Genomic DNA, 16,806 nt, shown 5'->3' with positions numbered 1-16,806 from the left:
GCGAGTACTCCGCGAGTGTGGCACTGGTGGGGAGGGCGAGTACTCCGCGAGTACGGCACTGGTGGGAGGACGAGTACTCCGCGAGTACGGCACTGGTGGGGTGGGCGAGTACTCAGCGAGTGTGGCACTGGTGGGGAGGGCGAGTACTCCGCGAGTACGGCACTGGTGGGGAGGGCGAGTACTCCGCGGGTACGGCACTGGTGGGGAGGGCGAGTACTCAGCGAGTGTGTCGCTGGTGGGAGGACGAGTACTCCGCGTGTACGGCACTGGTGGGGTGGGCGAGTACTCAGCGAGTGTGGCACTGGTGGGGAGGGCGAGTACTCCGCGAGTGTGGCACTGGTGGGGAGGGTGAGTACTCCGCGAGTACGGCACTGGTGGGGAAGGCGAGTACTCCGCGAGTACGGCACTGGTGGGGAGGGCGAGTACTCAGCGAGTGTGGCACTGGTGGGGAGGGCGAGTACTCAGCGAGTTTGGCACTGGTGGGGAGGGCGAGTACGGCACTGGTGGGGAGGGCGAGTACTCCGCGAGTACGGCACTGGTGGGGAGGGCGAGTACTCAGCGAGTGTGGCACTGGTGGGGAGGGAGAGTACTCAGCGAGTGTGGCACTGGTGGGGAGGGCGAGTACTCAGCGAGTGTGGCACTGGTGGGGAGGGCGAGTACTCAGCGAGTGTGGCACAGTTGGGGAGGGCGGGTACGGCACTGGTGGGGAGGGCGAGTACTCCGCGAGTACGGCACTGGTGGGGAGGGCGAGTACTCAGCGAGTGTGGCACTGGTGGGGAGGGAGAGTACTCAGCGACTGTGGCGCTGGTGGGGAGGGCGAATACGGCACTGGTGGGGAGGGCGAGTGCTCCGCGAGTACGGCACTGGTGGGGAGGGAGAGTACTCAGCGAGTTTGGCACTGGTGGGGAGGGCGAGTACGGCACTGGTGGGGAGGGCGAGTACTCCGCGAGTGTGGCACTGGTGGGGAGGGCGAGTACTCCGCGAGTACGGCACTGGTGGGGAGGGCGAGTACTCCGCGAGTACGGCACTGGTGGGGAGGGCGAGTACGGCACTGGTGGGGTGCGCGAGTACTCCGCGAGTATGGCACTGGTGGGGAGGGCGAGTACTCAGCGAGTGTGGCACTGGTGGGGAGGGCGAGTACTCAGCGAGTGTGGCACTGGTGGGGAGGGCGAGTACTCCGCGAGTACGGCACTGGTGGGGAGGGCGAGTACTCCGCGTGTGTGGCAGCGGTGGGAGGGCGAGTACTCCGCGAGTACGGCACTGGTGGGGAGGGCGAGTACTCCGCGAGTGTGGCAGTGGTGGGGAGGGCGAGTACTCAGCGAGTACGGCACTGGTGGGGAGGGCGAGTACTCCGCGAGTACGGCACTGGTGGGGAGGGCGAGTACTCCGCGAGTACGGCACTGGTGGGGAGGGCGAGTACTCAGCGAGTGTGGCACTGGTGGGGAGGGCGAGTACTCCGCGAGTACGGCACTGGTGGGGAGGGCGAGTACTCCGCGAGTACGGCACTGGTGGGGAGGGCGAGTACTCAGCGAGTGTGGCACTGGTGGGGAGGGCGAGTACTCAGCGAGTGTGGCACTGGTGGGGAGGGCGAGTACTCCGCGAGTACGGCACTGGTGGGGAGGGCGAGTACTCCGCGTGTGTGGCAGCGGTGGGAGGGCGAGTACTCCGCGAGTACGGCACTGGTGGGGAGGGCGAGTACTCCGCGAGTGTGGCAGTGGTGGGGAGGGCGAGTACTCAGCGAGTACGGCACTGGTGGGGAGGGCGAGTACTCCGCGAGTACGGCACTGGTGGGGAGGGCGAGTACTCCGCGAGTACGGCACTGGTGGGGAGGGCGAGTACTCCGCGTGTGTGGCAGCGGTGGGAGGGCGAGTACTCCGCGAGTACGGCACTGGTGGGGAGGGCGAGTACTCCGCGAGTACGGCACTGGTGGGGAGGGCGAGTACTCCGCGTGTGTGGCAGCGGTGGGAGGGCGAGTACTCCGCGAGTACGGCACTGGTGGGGAGGGCGAGTACTCCGCGAGTGTGGCAGTGGTGGGGAGGGCGAGTACTCAGCGAGTACGGCACTGGTGGGGAGGGCGAGTACTCCGCGAGTACGGCACTGGTGGGGAGGGCGAGTACTCCGCGAGTACGGCACTGGTGGGGAGGGCGAGTACTCAGCGAGTGTGGCACTGGTGGGGAGGGCGAGTACTCCGCGAGTACGGCACTGGTGGGGTGCGCGAGTACTCCGCGAGTACGGCACTGGTGGGGAGGGCGAGTACTCAGCGAGTGTGGCACTGGTGGGGAGGGCGAGTACTCAGCGAGTGTGGCACTGGTGGGGAGGGCGAGTACTCCGCGAGTACGGCACTGGTGGGGAGGGCGAGTACTCCGCGTGTGTGGCAGCGGTGGGAGGGCGAGTACTCCGCGAGTACGGCACTGGTGGGGAGGGCGAGTACTCCGCGAGTACGGCACTGGTGGGGAGGGCGAGTACTCAGCGAGTACGGCACTGGTGGGGAGGGCGAGTACTCCGCGAGTACGGCACTGGTGGGGAGGGCGAGTACTCCGCGAGTACGGCACTGGTGGGGAGGGCGAGTACTCAGCGAGTGTGGCACTGGTGGGGAGGGCGAGTACTCCGCGAGTACGGCACTGGTGGGGAGGGCGAGTACTCCGCGAGTACGGCACTGGTGGGGAGGGCGAGTACTCCGCGAGTACGGCACTGGTGGGGAGGGCGAGTACTCCGCGAGTGTGGCACTGGTGGGGAGGGCGAGTACTCAGCGAGTGTGGCACTGGTGGGGAGGGCGAGTACTCAGCGAGTGTGGCACTGGTGGGGAGGGCGAGTACTCCGCGAGTGTGGCACTGGTGGGGAGGGCGAGTACTCCGCGAGTACGGCACTGGTGGGGAGGGCGAGTACTCAGCGAGTGTGGCACTGGTGGGGAGGCCGAGTACTCAGCGAGTTTGGCACTGGTGGGGAGGGCGAGTACTCAGCGAGTACGGCACTGGTGGGGAGGCCGAGTACTCCGCGAGTGTGGCACTGGTGGGGAGGGCGAGTACTCAGCGAGTGTGGCACTGGTGGGGAGGGCGAGTACTCAGCGAGTGTGGCACTGGTGGGGAGGTCATACTAAGCGAGCCTGGCACTGGTGGAGTGGTCACGCCGCATTATCGAAGGGTTAGCATGGGGGCGGGGGGCACTTGCTGGAAAGTCAGTAAACTTCAAACTGAAGAATAATTCACAGCATTGGAATTTCTCAATGAGCACAGAATCCTCTCAAACAACTGATCCTGATCTGGAGGTTGAAAAACTCCATGTCATAAGTGTCGTGTCACCACTCTCTGGATTAACTTGTCTTTTCTGAACTCCCTGTCAGATTTCTGAGTCAGTATCTTAGATTGGCAGCCTCCACTCCTGCTCTTCCTCACAAGAGGAAACATTCTCTCCATATCCAATCCATCAGAACCACTTCATCAAAACCGTTCAACACCTCTACAAGTCTGCCAGAAGTCTTCTCTTTTATGAGTGGAGAGACCCGGGCAGCACTGTGGTGCAGTGGTTAGCATTGCTGCCTCAAGGCGCCAAGGTCCCAGGTTCGATCCCGGCTCTGGGTCACTGACCGTGTGGAGTTTGCACATTCTCCCAGTGTTTGCGTGGGTTTCGCCCCCTCAACCCAAAAATGTGCAGGGTAGGTGGATTGGCCACACTAAATTGCCCCTTATTTGGAAAAAATTAATTGGGTTCTCTAAATTTATTTTTTTTAAAGAGTGGAGACCCCCAAAACTGCTAATTCTTTCCTCTGTACCCCCATTTGTTTTGCAATAATTCTTGAAAATCTTTTTTTAAACACCCCCCACACGGATTCAATCTCTTTCTTTAAATGGCAGCTGGAATGAATACCACGCGGGATCTATTCAGACCTCCAATTCTTCCTGCTCTCTGCGAACACCACATCAATCTCCGTTGGTTCACTGCAAAGCACCAACAGGGACAGCATGTATTTAATCCCTGGGGCTCATTTCAGTTGCTGGGTGTCGCAATCAGTCAGAAAGTACTCCACTTGGGCACGACCACAAAGTACTGAGATCTGCATCTGCGAGGTCATTGTCATTGCGGCAAGCAAACCCAAAGTCTCTGTATGGTAAAAGCAAATTACTGCAGTTGCTGGAATCTGAAAGAGAAAATATTGGACAATGTCAGCAGGTCTGACAGCATTTATGAAAATCTGACCCCATTACCAGTTCTTTCTAGCTTTGACAAAATCATCCAGACTCAAAATGTTAGCTTTCTTTACTCTCCACAGATGCTGTCAGACCTGCTGAGATTGTCCAGTATTTTCTGTTTTTTGTCCCTCTGTGGTAGTTCACTTGTGATGTTGATGCTGAACTCCCTTGGGAGTCTGCTGTATGCCATGTTGTGTTTCTTTCTCTCCAGGATTAATCTTCGAACGCTGCAATTTCCTCACATTTCCAGCAGCAATACCTTCAATGCAAACCATGTATACTGGAGCCTTGGATTACTTTAAGCCCAAAAACTTTCCTCACACAGTTGCTTCTCTCAGTCACCCTGAGCCAAGCATCTTTCCCTCCCGTTTCAAAATGGTAAACCACAAACAATCACAAGATCACAATTTCAACACTTTGCAGTCTCGAGACACCACTTCCCCAATTTCTCCCTCGTCTTGATCACGCCTATTGCTGACGAACTGAATATTTTCTGCCCCTTTATAATTCTCATCACTTTCCTGGTCTTTCTCCAGTCTGGTCGACAGTAATCCTATCTTTGTTCAGGAATGATCCCTTTTGTTCAGTAATAGGAATGTCCTTGGTTCTGGAGTACTGTGCAGTTTTTGTCCCCTGACTTGAGGAAGGACGTAAATGCAATAGGGGCAGAGGAGGCTGTTACTTGGCCACACTTCCCATCAGGCTACAGTTACTTGGCCATATTTCCAAGAAGAAAAAGGGGCTACAGTTCACTAGATCGATTCCAGGGAAGGAAGGCATGGTGGCACAGTGGTTAACACTGTTGCCTACGGCACTGAGGACCCTGGTTCGATCCCTGCCCCGGGTCACTGTCTGTGTGGAGTTTGCACATTCTCCGCTTGCTTTATGAAGAACGAATGAGCTGTTCAGACCAATACTCACTGAGGTTTAGAAGAATGAGAGGAGATGTAATTGAGGCATAGAAGATGCTAAAGGGTAGATGTAGAGCGGATTTTTCCCTTTGTTGGACATTCTAGAACGAGAGGCCATGGGTGGGATTCTCTCAGCCCGGGCGGCCAGACCAGAGAATCTCCGCGACCGGGCCACTCCACCCCGACACCGGCACGCGATTCTCCGCAGAGCGGAGAATCGGCGCCATTAGCGCCAGCGTGTTTGGCGCAGCGCTGGTCGCTCTACGCGGCTGGTCCGCCGATTGTCGGCCCAGGATGGGCCACGTGACTGCAGTTAAACGCGGAGTCCCACTGCCGCCGTCCACAGCTGCTGGCAGTCGGCGGGAACTCTGCGTGCAAGGGTCGGGTGGTGGGCCGGCCTCTCTGTCCCCCGGCCTCTTTCACTACGGCCCTTGTACTCCTGTGCCATGTTGCATCGGGGCCGGCGCGTTGAAGGAGGCGCCACCGCGCATGCGCGGATCCCGCGGCGCACAGTTCACGCCGGGATCGGCAGCTGGAGCGGAGTGAACCACCCCAGCGCCGTGCTGGGCCCCTGTAGGGGCCAGAATTACTCCTGGCAGCGGCCCGTTCACGCCGTCGTAAAACGCGACGGTGTTGACACTCCGCACTATGGGAGAATCCCACACCATCGTTTTAGGCTAAAGGGTGGCAGGTTTTAAACAAAAATGAGGAAGAATTACTTCACTCAAAGGGTCGTGAGTCTGTTGGATTTTCTACCCTAGTGTGCTGTGGACACCGGAACCCAACAAGTTTGAGGAGACAGACAGATTTTTATTAGTAATGGGTTGAAGCGTTATGGGTAGTGGGCAGGCAAGTGGGGTTGAGGGTTAGAGGAGATCAGCCATGATCATATTGAATGGTAGAGCAGGCTCAAGGGACCAAATGGCCTACTCCTGCTCCTAGTTCTTATGTTCTATTCTCCGACGTTCGGGTCATTTGATTGCTCGATTCTGGACTTGTTTCTGCGATAAGAAAGCCTCCACATATCACCTTACGTATTGGTCTTTCCCGTCCCCATCCTTCCCTCTCAGTAGCATTGCATCCCCTCAAAGACTGCTTCTCAAAGGCTTATGATTTGTCCTTATTCTGACGCTCTGGTCACCAGATCACTCAAGCTCCTGAACTTGCCGTTCAGCCCATCAACTCTGCTCAATGCTTTGTTGTATGGTGTACTGAAAACAACCTCTCACAATGTCAACAAAATCAAGGAACTGATCATCGACTTCAGGAAGCATAGTATGACACACGCCCCTGTCTACATCAATGGCTCCGAAGTGGAGATGGTCGATAGCTTTAAGATCCTGGGGGAATCACTTCACCAATAGACTGTCCTGGTCCACTCACGTTGATACAACAGTTTTTTAAAATAATATTTTATTGAGGTATTTGAAAAATTTTATAACAGTAACATAAACAATGACATCAACATGGTAAAATAAACATTTCCCCCCCACAGCCCAATCTTCACACACCTCAACCATACAACAACAATCGCCCCCCCCCCCCGCAATACTGCATCTGCTGACATTTTATATTCCCCCGAAAGAGTCGACGAACGGTTGTCACCTCCGGGTGAACCCTAACATTGACCTTCTTAAAGCAAACTTTATTTTCTAGAGACTGAGAAACCCAGCCATGTCACTCACCCAGGTCTCCACACCCGGGGGTTTCGAGTCCCTCCACATTAACAAGATCCGTCTCCAGGCTACCAGGGAGGTAAAAGCCAAGACATCGGCCTCTTTCACCCCCCGAACTCCCAGGTCTTCCGACGCTCCAAAGATCACTACCTCCGGACTCGGCACCACCCGTGTTTTTAGCACCGTGGACATTACCTTAGCAAAACCCTGCCAAAACCCTCTTAAGCTTCGGGCATGCCCAAAACATGTGGACATGATTTGCTGAGCTTCCCGCACACCTCTCCTCAACCCCGAAGAACTTACTCATCCTAGCTGCTGTCATGTGTGCCCGGTGGATTACCTTAAATTGTATCAGGCTAAGCCTGGCGCTTGATGTGGTGGTATTAACTCTGCTTAGGGCATCCGCCCATAGCCACACCTCTATTTCTTCTCCTAGCTCGTCCTCCCACTTGCCCTTAAGCTCCTCCACCAAAGTTTCCTCTGCCTCCAAAAGCTCCTGGTAAATATTCGATACTTTCCCCTCTCCCACCAAGGTGCCGGAAACTACTCTATCCTGTACCCCCCGTGGCGGCAGCAGCGGAAAGGCCAGCAGTTTTATGTTGATGCAATAGTTCAGAAAGCCCAACAACGCCTCTACTTCCTACAGAGCTAAAGAAATTCGGCATGTCTGCATCGACTCTCACAAACTTTTACAGATGTGCCATAGAGAGCATCCTATCGGCTGCATCACAGCTTGATATGGCAACTGCTCGGCCCATGATCGCAAGAAACTGCAGTGTGGTGAACTCAGCCCAATGCATCACACAAGCTTGCCACCCTCCCATTTATTCTGTCTACACTTCCCACTGCCTCAGGGAGGCAGACAGCATAGGGAGACCCTTCCCACCCAGGCTTTGCCTCTTCCAGAACCTGCCATTAGGCAGAAGATACAGAAGTCTGAAGATCCAGACTTAGGAATAGCTTCTTTCCCAGTTACGAGACGCCTCAACGACTCTCCCTCGGACTGATCTGTTCCCTGCAAGACATTATTCACGACACCCTATGCTGCTCTTGCTAATGTTGTATTTGCTTTGTTATTTTGCCCTTGTTCCAAACTGTAACTAATTACTTATTTATTGATGTACTGTGTACTTTTTCACATTCACTGTAACTATCTACTTTTTTTGTGTCTACTGTGTACATACAAGAGACGTTTCCTTGGCCGCAGAAAAATACTTTTCACTGTACTTCGGTACATGTGACAATAAATAAATCAATCAATCAATCCACCATTCAACAAGTTCATGGCTGATCAGATATAATCCTCAACTCCACTTTCCCGCATAACCCTGAATTCCATTACAGATTATAAATCTGATTTTTCTTTTCTTTGAAAAACCTTTTATTTGAGACATTTTCAAATATATGCATAACAAAAAAGAAACAACACAAAATCCAACCGGGGCAATAGCAAACAGCCAAAACATCCTTACACCCCCCCCACCCCGAACAATCTGCCCCTCCCCACTACCACCCCAGCACATGCCTCCTCCCCCTTTTTTAATTTTTAACCAAGACCACCCCCAGCCCAAATTGAAAATTAATTCCACTCCCCCCTCCCCGGATGACTCAAACTCCTAAAAGAAGCCGATGAACAGCGTACACATCGAGGTGAACCCCTCCCCTGCACTTCTGATGGCAAACTTGACTTTGCTGGAACTCTGCCAAATCGCACACCCATAACCCTGCGCCCGGCAGCTCCACGTCCGGCCAGCACAACACAATCCGGCTCTGGGTTATCAGGGAGGCAAAGGCCAATACATCGGCCTCTCTTCCCACTTGCATTCCCGGATCCTCCAACACTCCAAATATCACCACCACCAACTCGGAGGTACTGTTACCCCCAAAGTCTGCGACATTATATCTGCAAACCCTGTCCATAAACCCCCCCCCCCCCCCCCGACCTCGGATACACCAAAAACATATGAACATGGTTTGCTGGCCTCCCCTGCTTAATCGCCAGGACAAAGGACAGCAGGGAGAGTGGACACCCCTGCCTTGTCCCCTGATGTAATCCAAAATACTCGGAACTGGCCTCGTTAGTCCAAACAGTTGCCTTCGGCACCTTATACAACAGACGAACACTGTCCACGAATCCCTGCCCAAACCCAACCGGCCCAGAACCTCAAATAATTATACCCAAAAGTATTCTCTGCATCCATCGCCACAACCAGTTCCATTTCTTGCCCCTCTGAGGGCATCATATTGACATTCAGTAACCTCCGGACATTCGTCGACAGTTGCTGCCCTTTCACAAACCCCGTGTGATCCTCACCTATCACCACTGGCACAAGTTCCTCTATCCACGTCGTCAGTACCTTCGCAAACACCATTGCATCTACATCCAACAGCGAGATCGGGCGGAACAACCGACTACGCTCCGGGTCCTTCAAATGAGTGATATCGAAGCCTGAGACAACAGAGGGGCGGGTGGGGGGGCATTCACTTCCTCCGGCTCCGCTACCATCTCTCATACATCGGCCATATCTCTCATCCTCCCAATTTCCCTCGCCACTGCCTGCCTCCTCAACTGATGCGCAAGTATCCTACTGGCTTTCGCCCCAGGAGTATCCTGCCCCCCTGACCTTGCGCAGCCTCCCCACCGCTTTTCCCGTGGTAACAGTCCAAACTCCATCTGGAGCTACTGTTTCTCCCTTCAACAGCACCTTCTCAAGCATCCACAAGTCCCTGCGGTCAACCCTCAGAACGGCCTCCGCCAACCTCAACCTCTCAGCACGCTCCACTCTCCGCTTGTGTGCCCGGATCGAAATCAACTCTGTCTTTACCACCGCCTTCAACGTGTAGGCAGTAACCTCCCAAGTCTTATTCTGCTCCACGTAATTCCAGATAGCCACCCCTATATGCACCATTTTTCCTTCCCAGGTACATTCTCTCATCTCCTTTGCCCACCTAAGAATCTTCTCTTTATCCAGAAAACAATGCAACAACACCATTAGTCACAATCTTCCATTCAGAAAAACACCTTTCGACTGCTAGCCTTTGCCTTGTGACCGAACCAGTGCTGTATCCATCTTATCACGTCACCTGATCCTGTGTAACTTCACCTTTTGTACCAGTGCCATGAGGCACCTTGTCAAAGGCTTTACAGAAGTATTCTCTCTCACACACACACACACACACACACTCTCTCTCTCTCTCACACACACTCTCTCTCTCTCTCTCTCTCTCACACACACTCTCTCTCTCTCTCTCTCACACACTCTCTCTCTCTCTCTCACACACACTCTCTCTCTCTCTCTCTCTCACACACTCTCTCTCTCTCTCTCTCTCTCACACACACACACTCTCACTCTCTCTCACACACACTCTCTCTCTCTCTCTCTCTCTCACACACACTCTCTCTCTCTCTCTCTCTCACACACACACTCTCTCTCTCTCTCTCTCTCACACACACTCTCTCTCTCTCTCTCTCACACACTCTCTCTCTCTCTCTCTCACACACTCTCTCTCTCTCTCTCACACACACTCTCTCTCTCTCTCTCTCTCTCTCACACACACACACTCTCACTCTCTCTCACACACACTCTCTCTCTCTCTCTCTCTCTCACACACACTCTCTCTCTCTCTCTCTCTCACACACACACTCTCTCTCTCTCTCTCTCTCTCTCTCACCAGGTTGACGAATTTCAGTTCTCTTCCCTCCGCCGCTCTGAGGATCCCGATCAGCAGCGCGGCGCCGAGCACAGCCCGGGAGGCCCGAACCAGAGCCGCGACCATCCTGTCGGAGCGCCGAGCCTGAGCCCCTGGGGGGGGGGGGGGATGGTGCGTTCGCCCCGTGTAACCCCGGACCTGCCCACAGGGTTAGCGGACTGGCCCCGAGTGACAGAGATGGTGGGCCCTAGCAACCGGGGGCCCACCCCTAGCAACCGGGGGCCCGCCCCGAGTCACCCCGGACCCGCCCCTAGCAACCGCGGGCCCGCCCCGAGTCACCCCGGACCCGCTCCTGGTAACTCCGGACCCGCTCCTGGTAACTCCGGACCCGCCCCTAGCAACCGCGGGCCCGCCCCGAGTAACCCCGACCCGCTCCTGGTAACTCCGGACCTGCCCCTAGCAACCGCGGACCCGCCCCTAGCAACCGCGGACCCGCCCCTAGTAACCCCGGACCCACTCCTGGTAACTCCGGACCTGCCCCTAGCAACCGCGGACCCGCCCCGAGTAACCCCGACCCGCTCCTGGTAACTCCGGACCTGCCCCTAGCAACCGCGGACCCGCCCCTAGTAACCCCGGACCCACTCCTGGTAAACCCGGACCCGCCCCTGGTAAACCCGGACCCACTCCGAGTAACTGGGTTGGTGGACCCACCCCAATAACTGCGGGCTCGCCCCTAGCAACAGCGAGCCGGCCCCTAGCAACAGGGATAGTGCGCCCACCCCTAGTGACAGCCGGCCGGCCCCTAGCAACAGGGACGGTGGGCCCGCCTCGAGCAACAGGGATGCTGGGCTCGCCCCTAGTAACCGCGGGCCCGCCCCTAGTAACCGCGGGCCCGCCCCCAGCAACAGGGATGGTGGAGACAGCGAACCGCACTCCTGTCACGTTACGATGTGTGGTTTCCTCCAGAGTCTGGAAGGCGGCCATTCGGCCCATCCTGCCTGTGCAAGCTGTAAAGGTAGTCTTACAACACCAGGTTAAAGTCCAACAGGTTTGTTTCGATGTCACTAGATTTCGGAGCGCTGCTCCTTCCTCAGGTGATGCTAGGGGATTCTCCTGAGGAAGGAGCAGCGCTCCAAAAACTAGTGACATCGAAACAAACCTGTTGGACTTTAACCTGGTGTTGTAAGACTGCGTACTGTGCTCACCCCAGTCCAACGCCGGCATCTCCACATCAAAGTTGTAAAGGAGCAGTGATGGGGAAGGTTGAGTGGGAGCACAGCCCTGTGACCTTGGCTGCAATGGAGATGTTATCATCAGGACAGACAACATGGACAACCCTCACACACTCCAATTTCTGCTGGCTCCTGGATCCACATTCTATCAATTGCTGCCATGCTGTCCAGGTCAGTTACTCTCACCTCTAGAATACCGCTCTCTGTCCGTCTTTGAACCAAGGCTGTAATGAGGTCACGAGCTGAGTGATTCTGGCCGCACCCAAACTGAGCATCCGTGAGCAAGTTATTACTGAGCCAGTGTTCCTAGACAGCATTGTTTTAAAAAATATTTTTATTCTCCTTTTTCACTTTTTCTCCCAAATTTACACCCAACAATAAACAATAATCAGTAACGAATGTAATGTCAATCCCCACATCAATAACAACAATCCCATCCTCCCACCAAACCCCAGACATTAGCTTGCATGTTAACATAAACAAATGACAAAGAGGAATCAGGAATCACCCAGAGTCACCATTAACACATACTGTCCCACTCCTCCACTTCAATGTCATCCAATTCTCGAAAGTGCATAATGAATAACCCCCATGAATTGTAGAACGGATCCATCCTTCCCCTCAATTCAAATTTGACCTTCTAAACAGTCAGGAATTCCAGCAAGTCCCCCCCCGCCATGCCAGGGTACAGGGTGGAGAGATTAATCTCCACCCTAACAGGATCCGCATTCAGGCGACCAACGAGGCGAAGGCTACAACATCTGCCTCCGCACCTGTTTCCAATCCCTGCTGGTTCCACACCCCGAATATGGCATCCTGGGGGCCCAGGTGCAGTTTCACGTGCACCACTTTAGAGATTACCCTAAAAACCTCCTTCCAGTGATCCTCCAGCTTTGGACAGGACCAAAACATAGTTTGTGGGCCCCCCCCCCCCCCCCCCCCGCAACGTGTACCCCCTCAAAGAGCCGGCTCATCCTCGCCCTCATAAGGTGTGCTCCATATACCACCTTCAGCTGTCTTAGCCCCAACCTCGCACACGAGGTGGAGGCGTACACCCTCCAGAGCACCTCACAACAGAATAGCCCCGTAAACCGCCGATACTACCCCCTTCTCTCGTCCCCCTGTCATCAGCACCTCTGCCAGCAATGTGGAAGCCGGCTCTACTGGGAAGCTCTGTATCTCCTTTCTGGCAAAGTCTTGAACCTGCATGTCCTGGACAGCATTGTTGATCAGACCATGAAACATAGCAGCAGAAGTAGACTATTCGGTCCATTGAGACTGCTCCGCTGTTCAATGAGACCATGGCTGATTTGATATAATCATTCTCAACTCTATTTTCCCACCCTATCCCCATAACCCTTAATTCCCTTACTGATTAAAAATCTGTCTTATCTCAACCTTGAACATAGTCAACGACCCAGCCTCTACAGCTCTCTGCGGTAAAGGATTGCACAGATTCACTACCCTCTGACAGAAGTGACAAATGGAGGATTTTAGGAAAATTGGATTATAAATGTGTTGCCAATTTAAGGGTTACAAACCTGGGGTTAGCGTGTGATTGACTGCAGTGGTCATTTTTTTTTAAGGATTCTGTTTTGCAGGTGGTAGGAGCTTTTCGCAGTCAGAAGGTGAGATTGATAGAGGAATGCACTTTCAGTCTGGGCTAATACACTGTGGTTTGACTGGGGACAGTCCCTGGGAGTTAGCATGCTTTCATGCCCTGGAAAGTTCATTTGTTTTCACCTTGGGGAGATAATATCAGTGCTGGGTGGAGCTCAGAGAGAGAGAAATTTTGAAAAAGCTTTTGGAGAGAAGAGTCAAAATCTGATTTGGCAGCCCTTGTTCTTTTTAGACCACAAGTAAAGGAAGTTTTCTTTCCCAGTAGGATAGTTTAAAAAAGAATAATAATATTTTACAGCAGAGCAGTCTTGCCTGAAGACAACGAAGAGGCTGAAACAACCCACTTGAAGCACCTATTTGAAGATATTCAGCCAGAGCCACCATGGGTGCTAACCGGGGCCCAAATCTGCAAAGCAAGTATTCCTTTACGCTCTGATGGTTTTAAGCTGGTTTTGACCATTTGGAAAGATGCAGCTTAATCCGGGATAGTCAACATGGATTCGTGAAGGGTAAATCTTGCCTCACAAATTTGATTGAATTCTTTGAGGAGGTAACTAAGTGTAGATGAAGGTAGAGCAGTTGATGTCGTATACATGGATTTTAGTAAGGCGTTTGATAAGGTTCCCCATGGTCGGCTCATGAAGAAAGTAAGGAGGTGTAGGATAAAAGGGAATTTGGCCAATTGGATAAGTAACTGTCTATCACATAGAAGACAGAGGGTGGTGGTGGATGGAAAATTTTCAGACTGGAGACCAGTTACCAGCGGAATACCACAGGGATCAGTGCTGGGTCCTCTGCTATTTGTGATTTTTATCAATGACTTGGAGGAGGGGGCTGAAGGGTGGGTCAGTAAATTTGCTGATGACACCAAGATTGGTGGAGTAGTGGATGAGGTGGAGTAGTGGATGAGGTGGAGGGCTGTTGTAGGCTGCAAAGAGACATTGATGGGATGCAGAGCTGGGCCGGAAAATGGCAGATGGAGTTTAACCCTGATAAGTGCGAGGTGATTCATTTTGGTAGGAAAAATTTGAATGTGGATTACAGGGTCAATGGCAGGGTTCTGAGGAATGTGGAGGAACAGAGAGATCTTGGGGTTCATGTCCACAGATCTCTGAAGGTTGCCACTCAAGTGGATAAAGCCGTGAAGAAGGCCAATAGTGTGTTAGCGTTTATTAACAGGGGGCTTGAGTTTAAGAGCCATGGGGTTATGCTGCAACTGTACATGACCCTGGTGAGACCACACTTGGAATATTATGTGCAGTTCCTCACTACAGGAAGGATGTGGAAGCATTGGAAAGGGTGCAAAGGAAATTTACCAGGATGTTGCCTGGTTTGGAGGGTAGGTCTTATGAGGAAAGATTGAGACCATAAGACATAGGAGCGGAAGTAAGGCCATTCAGCCCATTGAGTCCACTCCACCATTCAATCATGGCTGATTTCAACTCCATTTACCCGCTCTCTCTCCATAGCCCTTAATTCCTCGAGAAATCAAGAGGGAGCTCAATCAATTGAGGGAGCTAGGGCTTTTCTCTTTGAGCGGAGGAGGGTGAGAGGCGACTTAATAGAGGTTTATAAGATGATGAGAGGGATAGATAGAGTGGACGTTCAGAGACTATTTCCTCGGGTGGATGTAGCTGTTACAAGGGGGCATAACTATAAGGTTCAGGGTGGGAGATATAGGAGGGATGTCCGAGGTAGGTTCTTTACTCAGAGAGTGGTTAGGGCATGGAATGGACTGCCTGCTGTGATAGTGGAGTCGGACACTTTAGGAACTTTCAAGCGGTTATTGGATAGGCACATGGAGCACACCACAATGACAGGGAGTGAGATAGCTTGATCTTGGTTTCAGACAAAGCTCGGCAAAACATTGATGGCCGAAGGGCCTGTTCTGTGCTGTACTGTTCTATGTTCTATGTTCTAAACTGGATTGAGAGCTGCATGTTTCTTTTCTAGTTGTTTAATGGGGAATTGAGTGGTAGTATTAAGGGATAATTGTAAGCTGTTCTTTTCAGCTGTGAAGTTGAAGAGTTTAATATTGTATTCAGAATAAAGTTTTGTTTTAAAATACCAAAGTCCTATTTTTTCATGCAATTACTTACTCTGAAGTTATGTCTTCTGGCCCTAGACTCTCCCACAAGGGGAAACAACCTCTCAGCATTTAACCTTGTCAAGCCTCCTGAGAAGTCTATATTGTTGCTGATTTTGCCTTAGTTCAATTGCTCTGTTTTATTACCTTTGCTCTCGCGTCGCCAGGTATCTTTATGATACCGCCACGAGGTTCAAGTCTGAGTAATGATCAATAATCCAATACACCGATTAGTAAGATTTAAATCAAAGCACATTTATTATACACAGTAATCGCTACTCATGCACAAATTCTACGTCTAAGCTACTTCTACAACTAACAGGCCTAAACTTAACTTTGGACTGGCCCACCAGGTCAGGGAAACAAATGGCCTTTCGTTCGGGTTCTGAGCCTGCGGGATTCGAAGTTGGTACGGATTGGTAGCTAGGAGCGCTTATCTCGTAGCGAGCGTTGAATTAAGACTTACGATTTTGATCTTCACTGCTCCGGTCATGGTCAATGTTGGTTCGTTGTTGCTGGGTGACCCGGGCAGGAAGAAGAGCGTGAAGAGAGCGAAGAGGTGGAGAAGAAGAGAGCGATTTGAACTTGGGGCTCAATTCTTATAGTCCCCAGGGTCTTCCCGCCTTTCGGGGCGGACCCTTTACCTGGTCCCTAGTGATTGGACTTTGTCCCAATCGCTTGGTTCGATTTTCTCCAATGCTGGAGCGGTTCCCTGATCGATGGTCGGTCTTGAGGTGCTCGTTCACCTCCTTTTGTGTAGGTTCCTGCTGGCGGCGAAGAGTCTGGTTTTGCTTTGTGTGTCTAAGTGTTGCTTATTTTTCCCGGGGATTGCTCATTAGTATGCATATGGCTGTTGTTTTGTTATGCTGATGGTTGCTGGTATCGATATTGTCTGGCCTTTCCAGAGGTAAATACACAGCCAACCTGCAGCTGCTGGTTTTTGTCTTGTTGGCTGACTTTCCCATCAGCCTTTGCCGTTCGCCATTTTGAATCGGGAGTTGGCCATTTTAAGTGGCTGAAATATGTCTCAATAAGGTTGCCGCTCACTCTTTTAAACTCCAATGAAAGGACAGGCCCAATCCACTCAACCTTTCCTCATAAGAAAATCTCTCCATACCTGGGATCAATCTGGTGAACCTTGTCTGGACTACCTGTAATGCTAGTATATCTTTCCGTAGATTAGAGGATCAAAACTGTTCACAATATTCCAGGTGTGGTCTAACTCATGCCTTGTATAGGGCAGCACGGTAGCACAGTGGGTAGCACTGTTACTTCACAGCTCCAGGGTCCAGGGTTCGATTCCCGGTTTGGGTCACTGTCTGTGCGGAGTCTGCACATTCTCCCCGTGTCTGCGCGGGCTTTCTCTGGGTGCTCCGGTTTCCTCCCACAAGTCCCGAAAGAGGTGCTGTTAGGTGAATTGGACATTCTGAATTCTCCCTCTGT

The 16,806-nt window shown here is 52.8% G+C and overlaps 1 protein-coding gene across 1 annotated transcript in view; it reads right to left on the bottom strand.

Moving 5' to 3' along the window:
- LOC140430925 (prostatic acid phosphatase-like) overlaps positions 1–10,691 on the bottom strand; it is a 188,279-nt gene extending 177,588 nt beyond the window's left edge. The window contains exon 1 of the mRNA XM_072518735.1: positions 10,447–10,691. Coding sequence (XP_072374836.1) covers positions 10,447–10,551 — 105 coding nt within the window. The 5' untranslated portion in view covers positions 10,552–10,691. The remainder of the gene's footprint in view (positions 1–10,446) is intronic.
- Positions 10,692–16,806: the final 6,115 nt, after the last annotated feature.

Source organism: Scyliorhinus torazame, chromosome 10 (genome assembly GCF_047496885.1).
Source record: "Scyliorhinus torazame isolate Kashiwa2021f chromosome 10, sScyTor2.1, whole genome shotgun sequence".
Lineage (NCBI taxonomy): Eukaryota > Metazoa > Chordata > Chondrichthyes > Carcharhiniformes > Scyliorhinidae > Scyliorhinus > Scyliorhinus torazame.
This window is presented reverse-complemented; position numbering and strand designations above follow the sequence as displayed.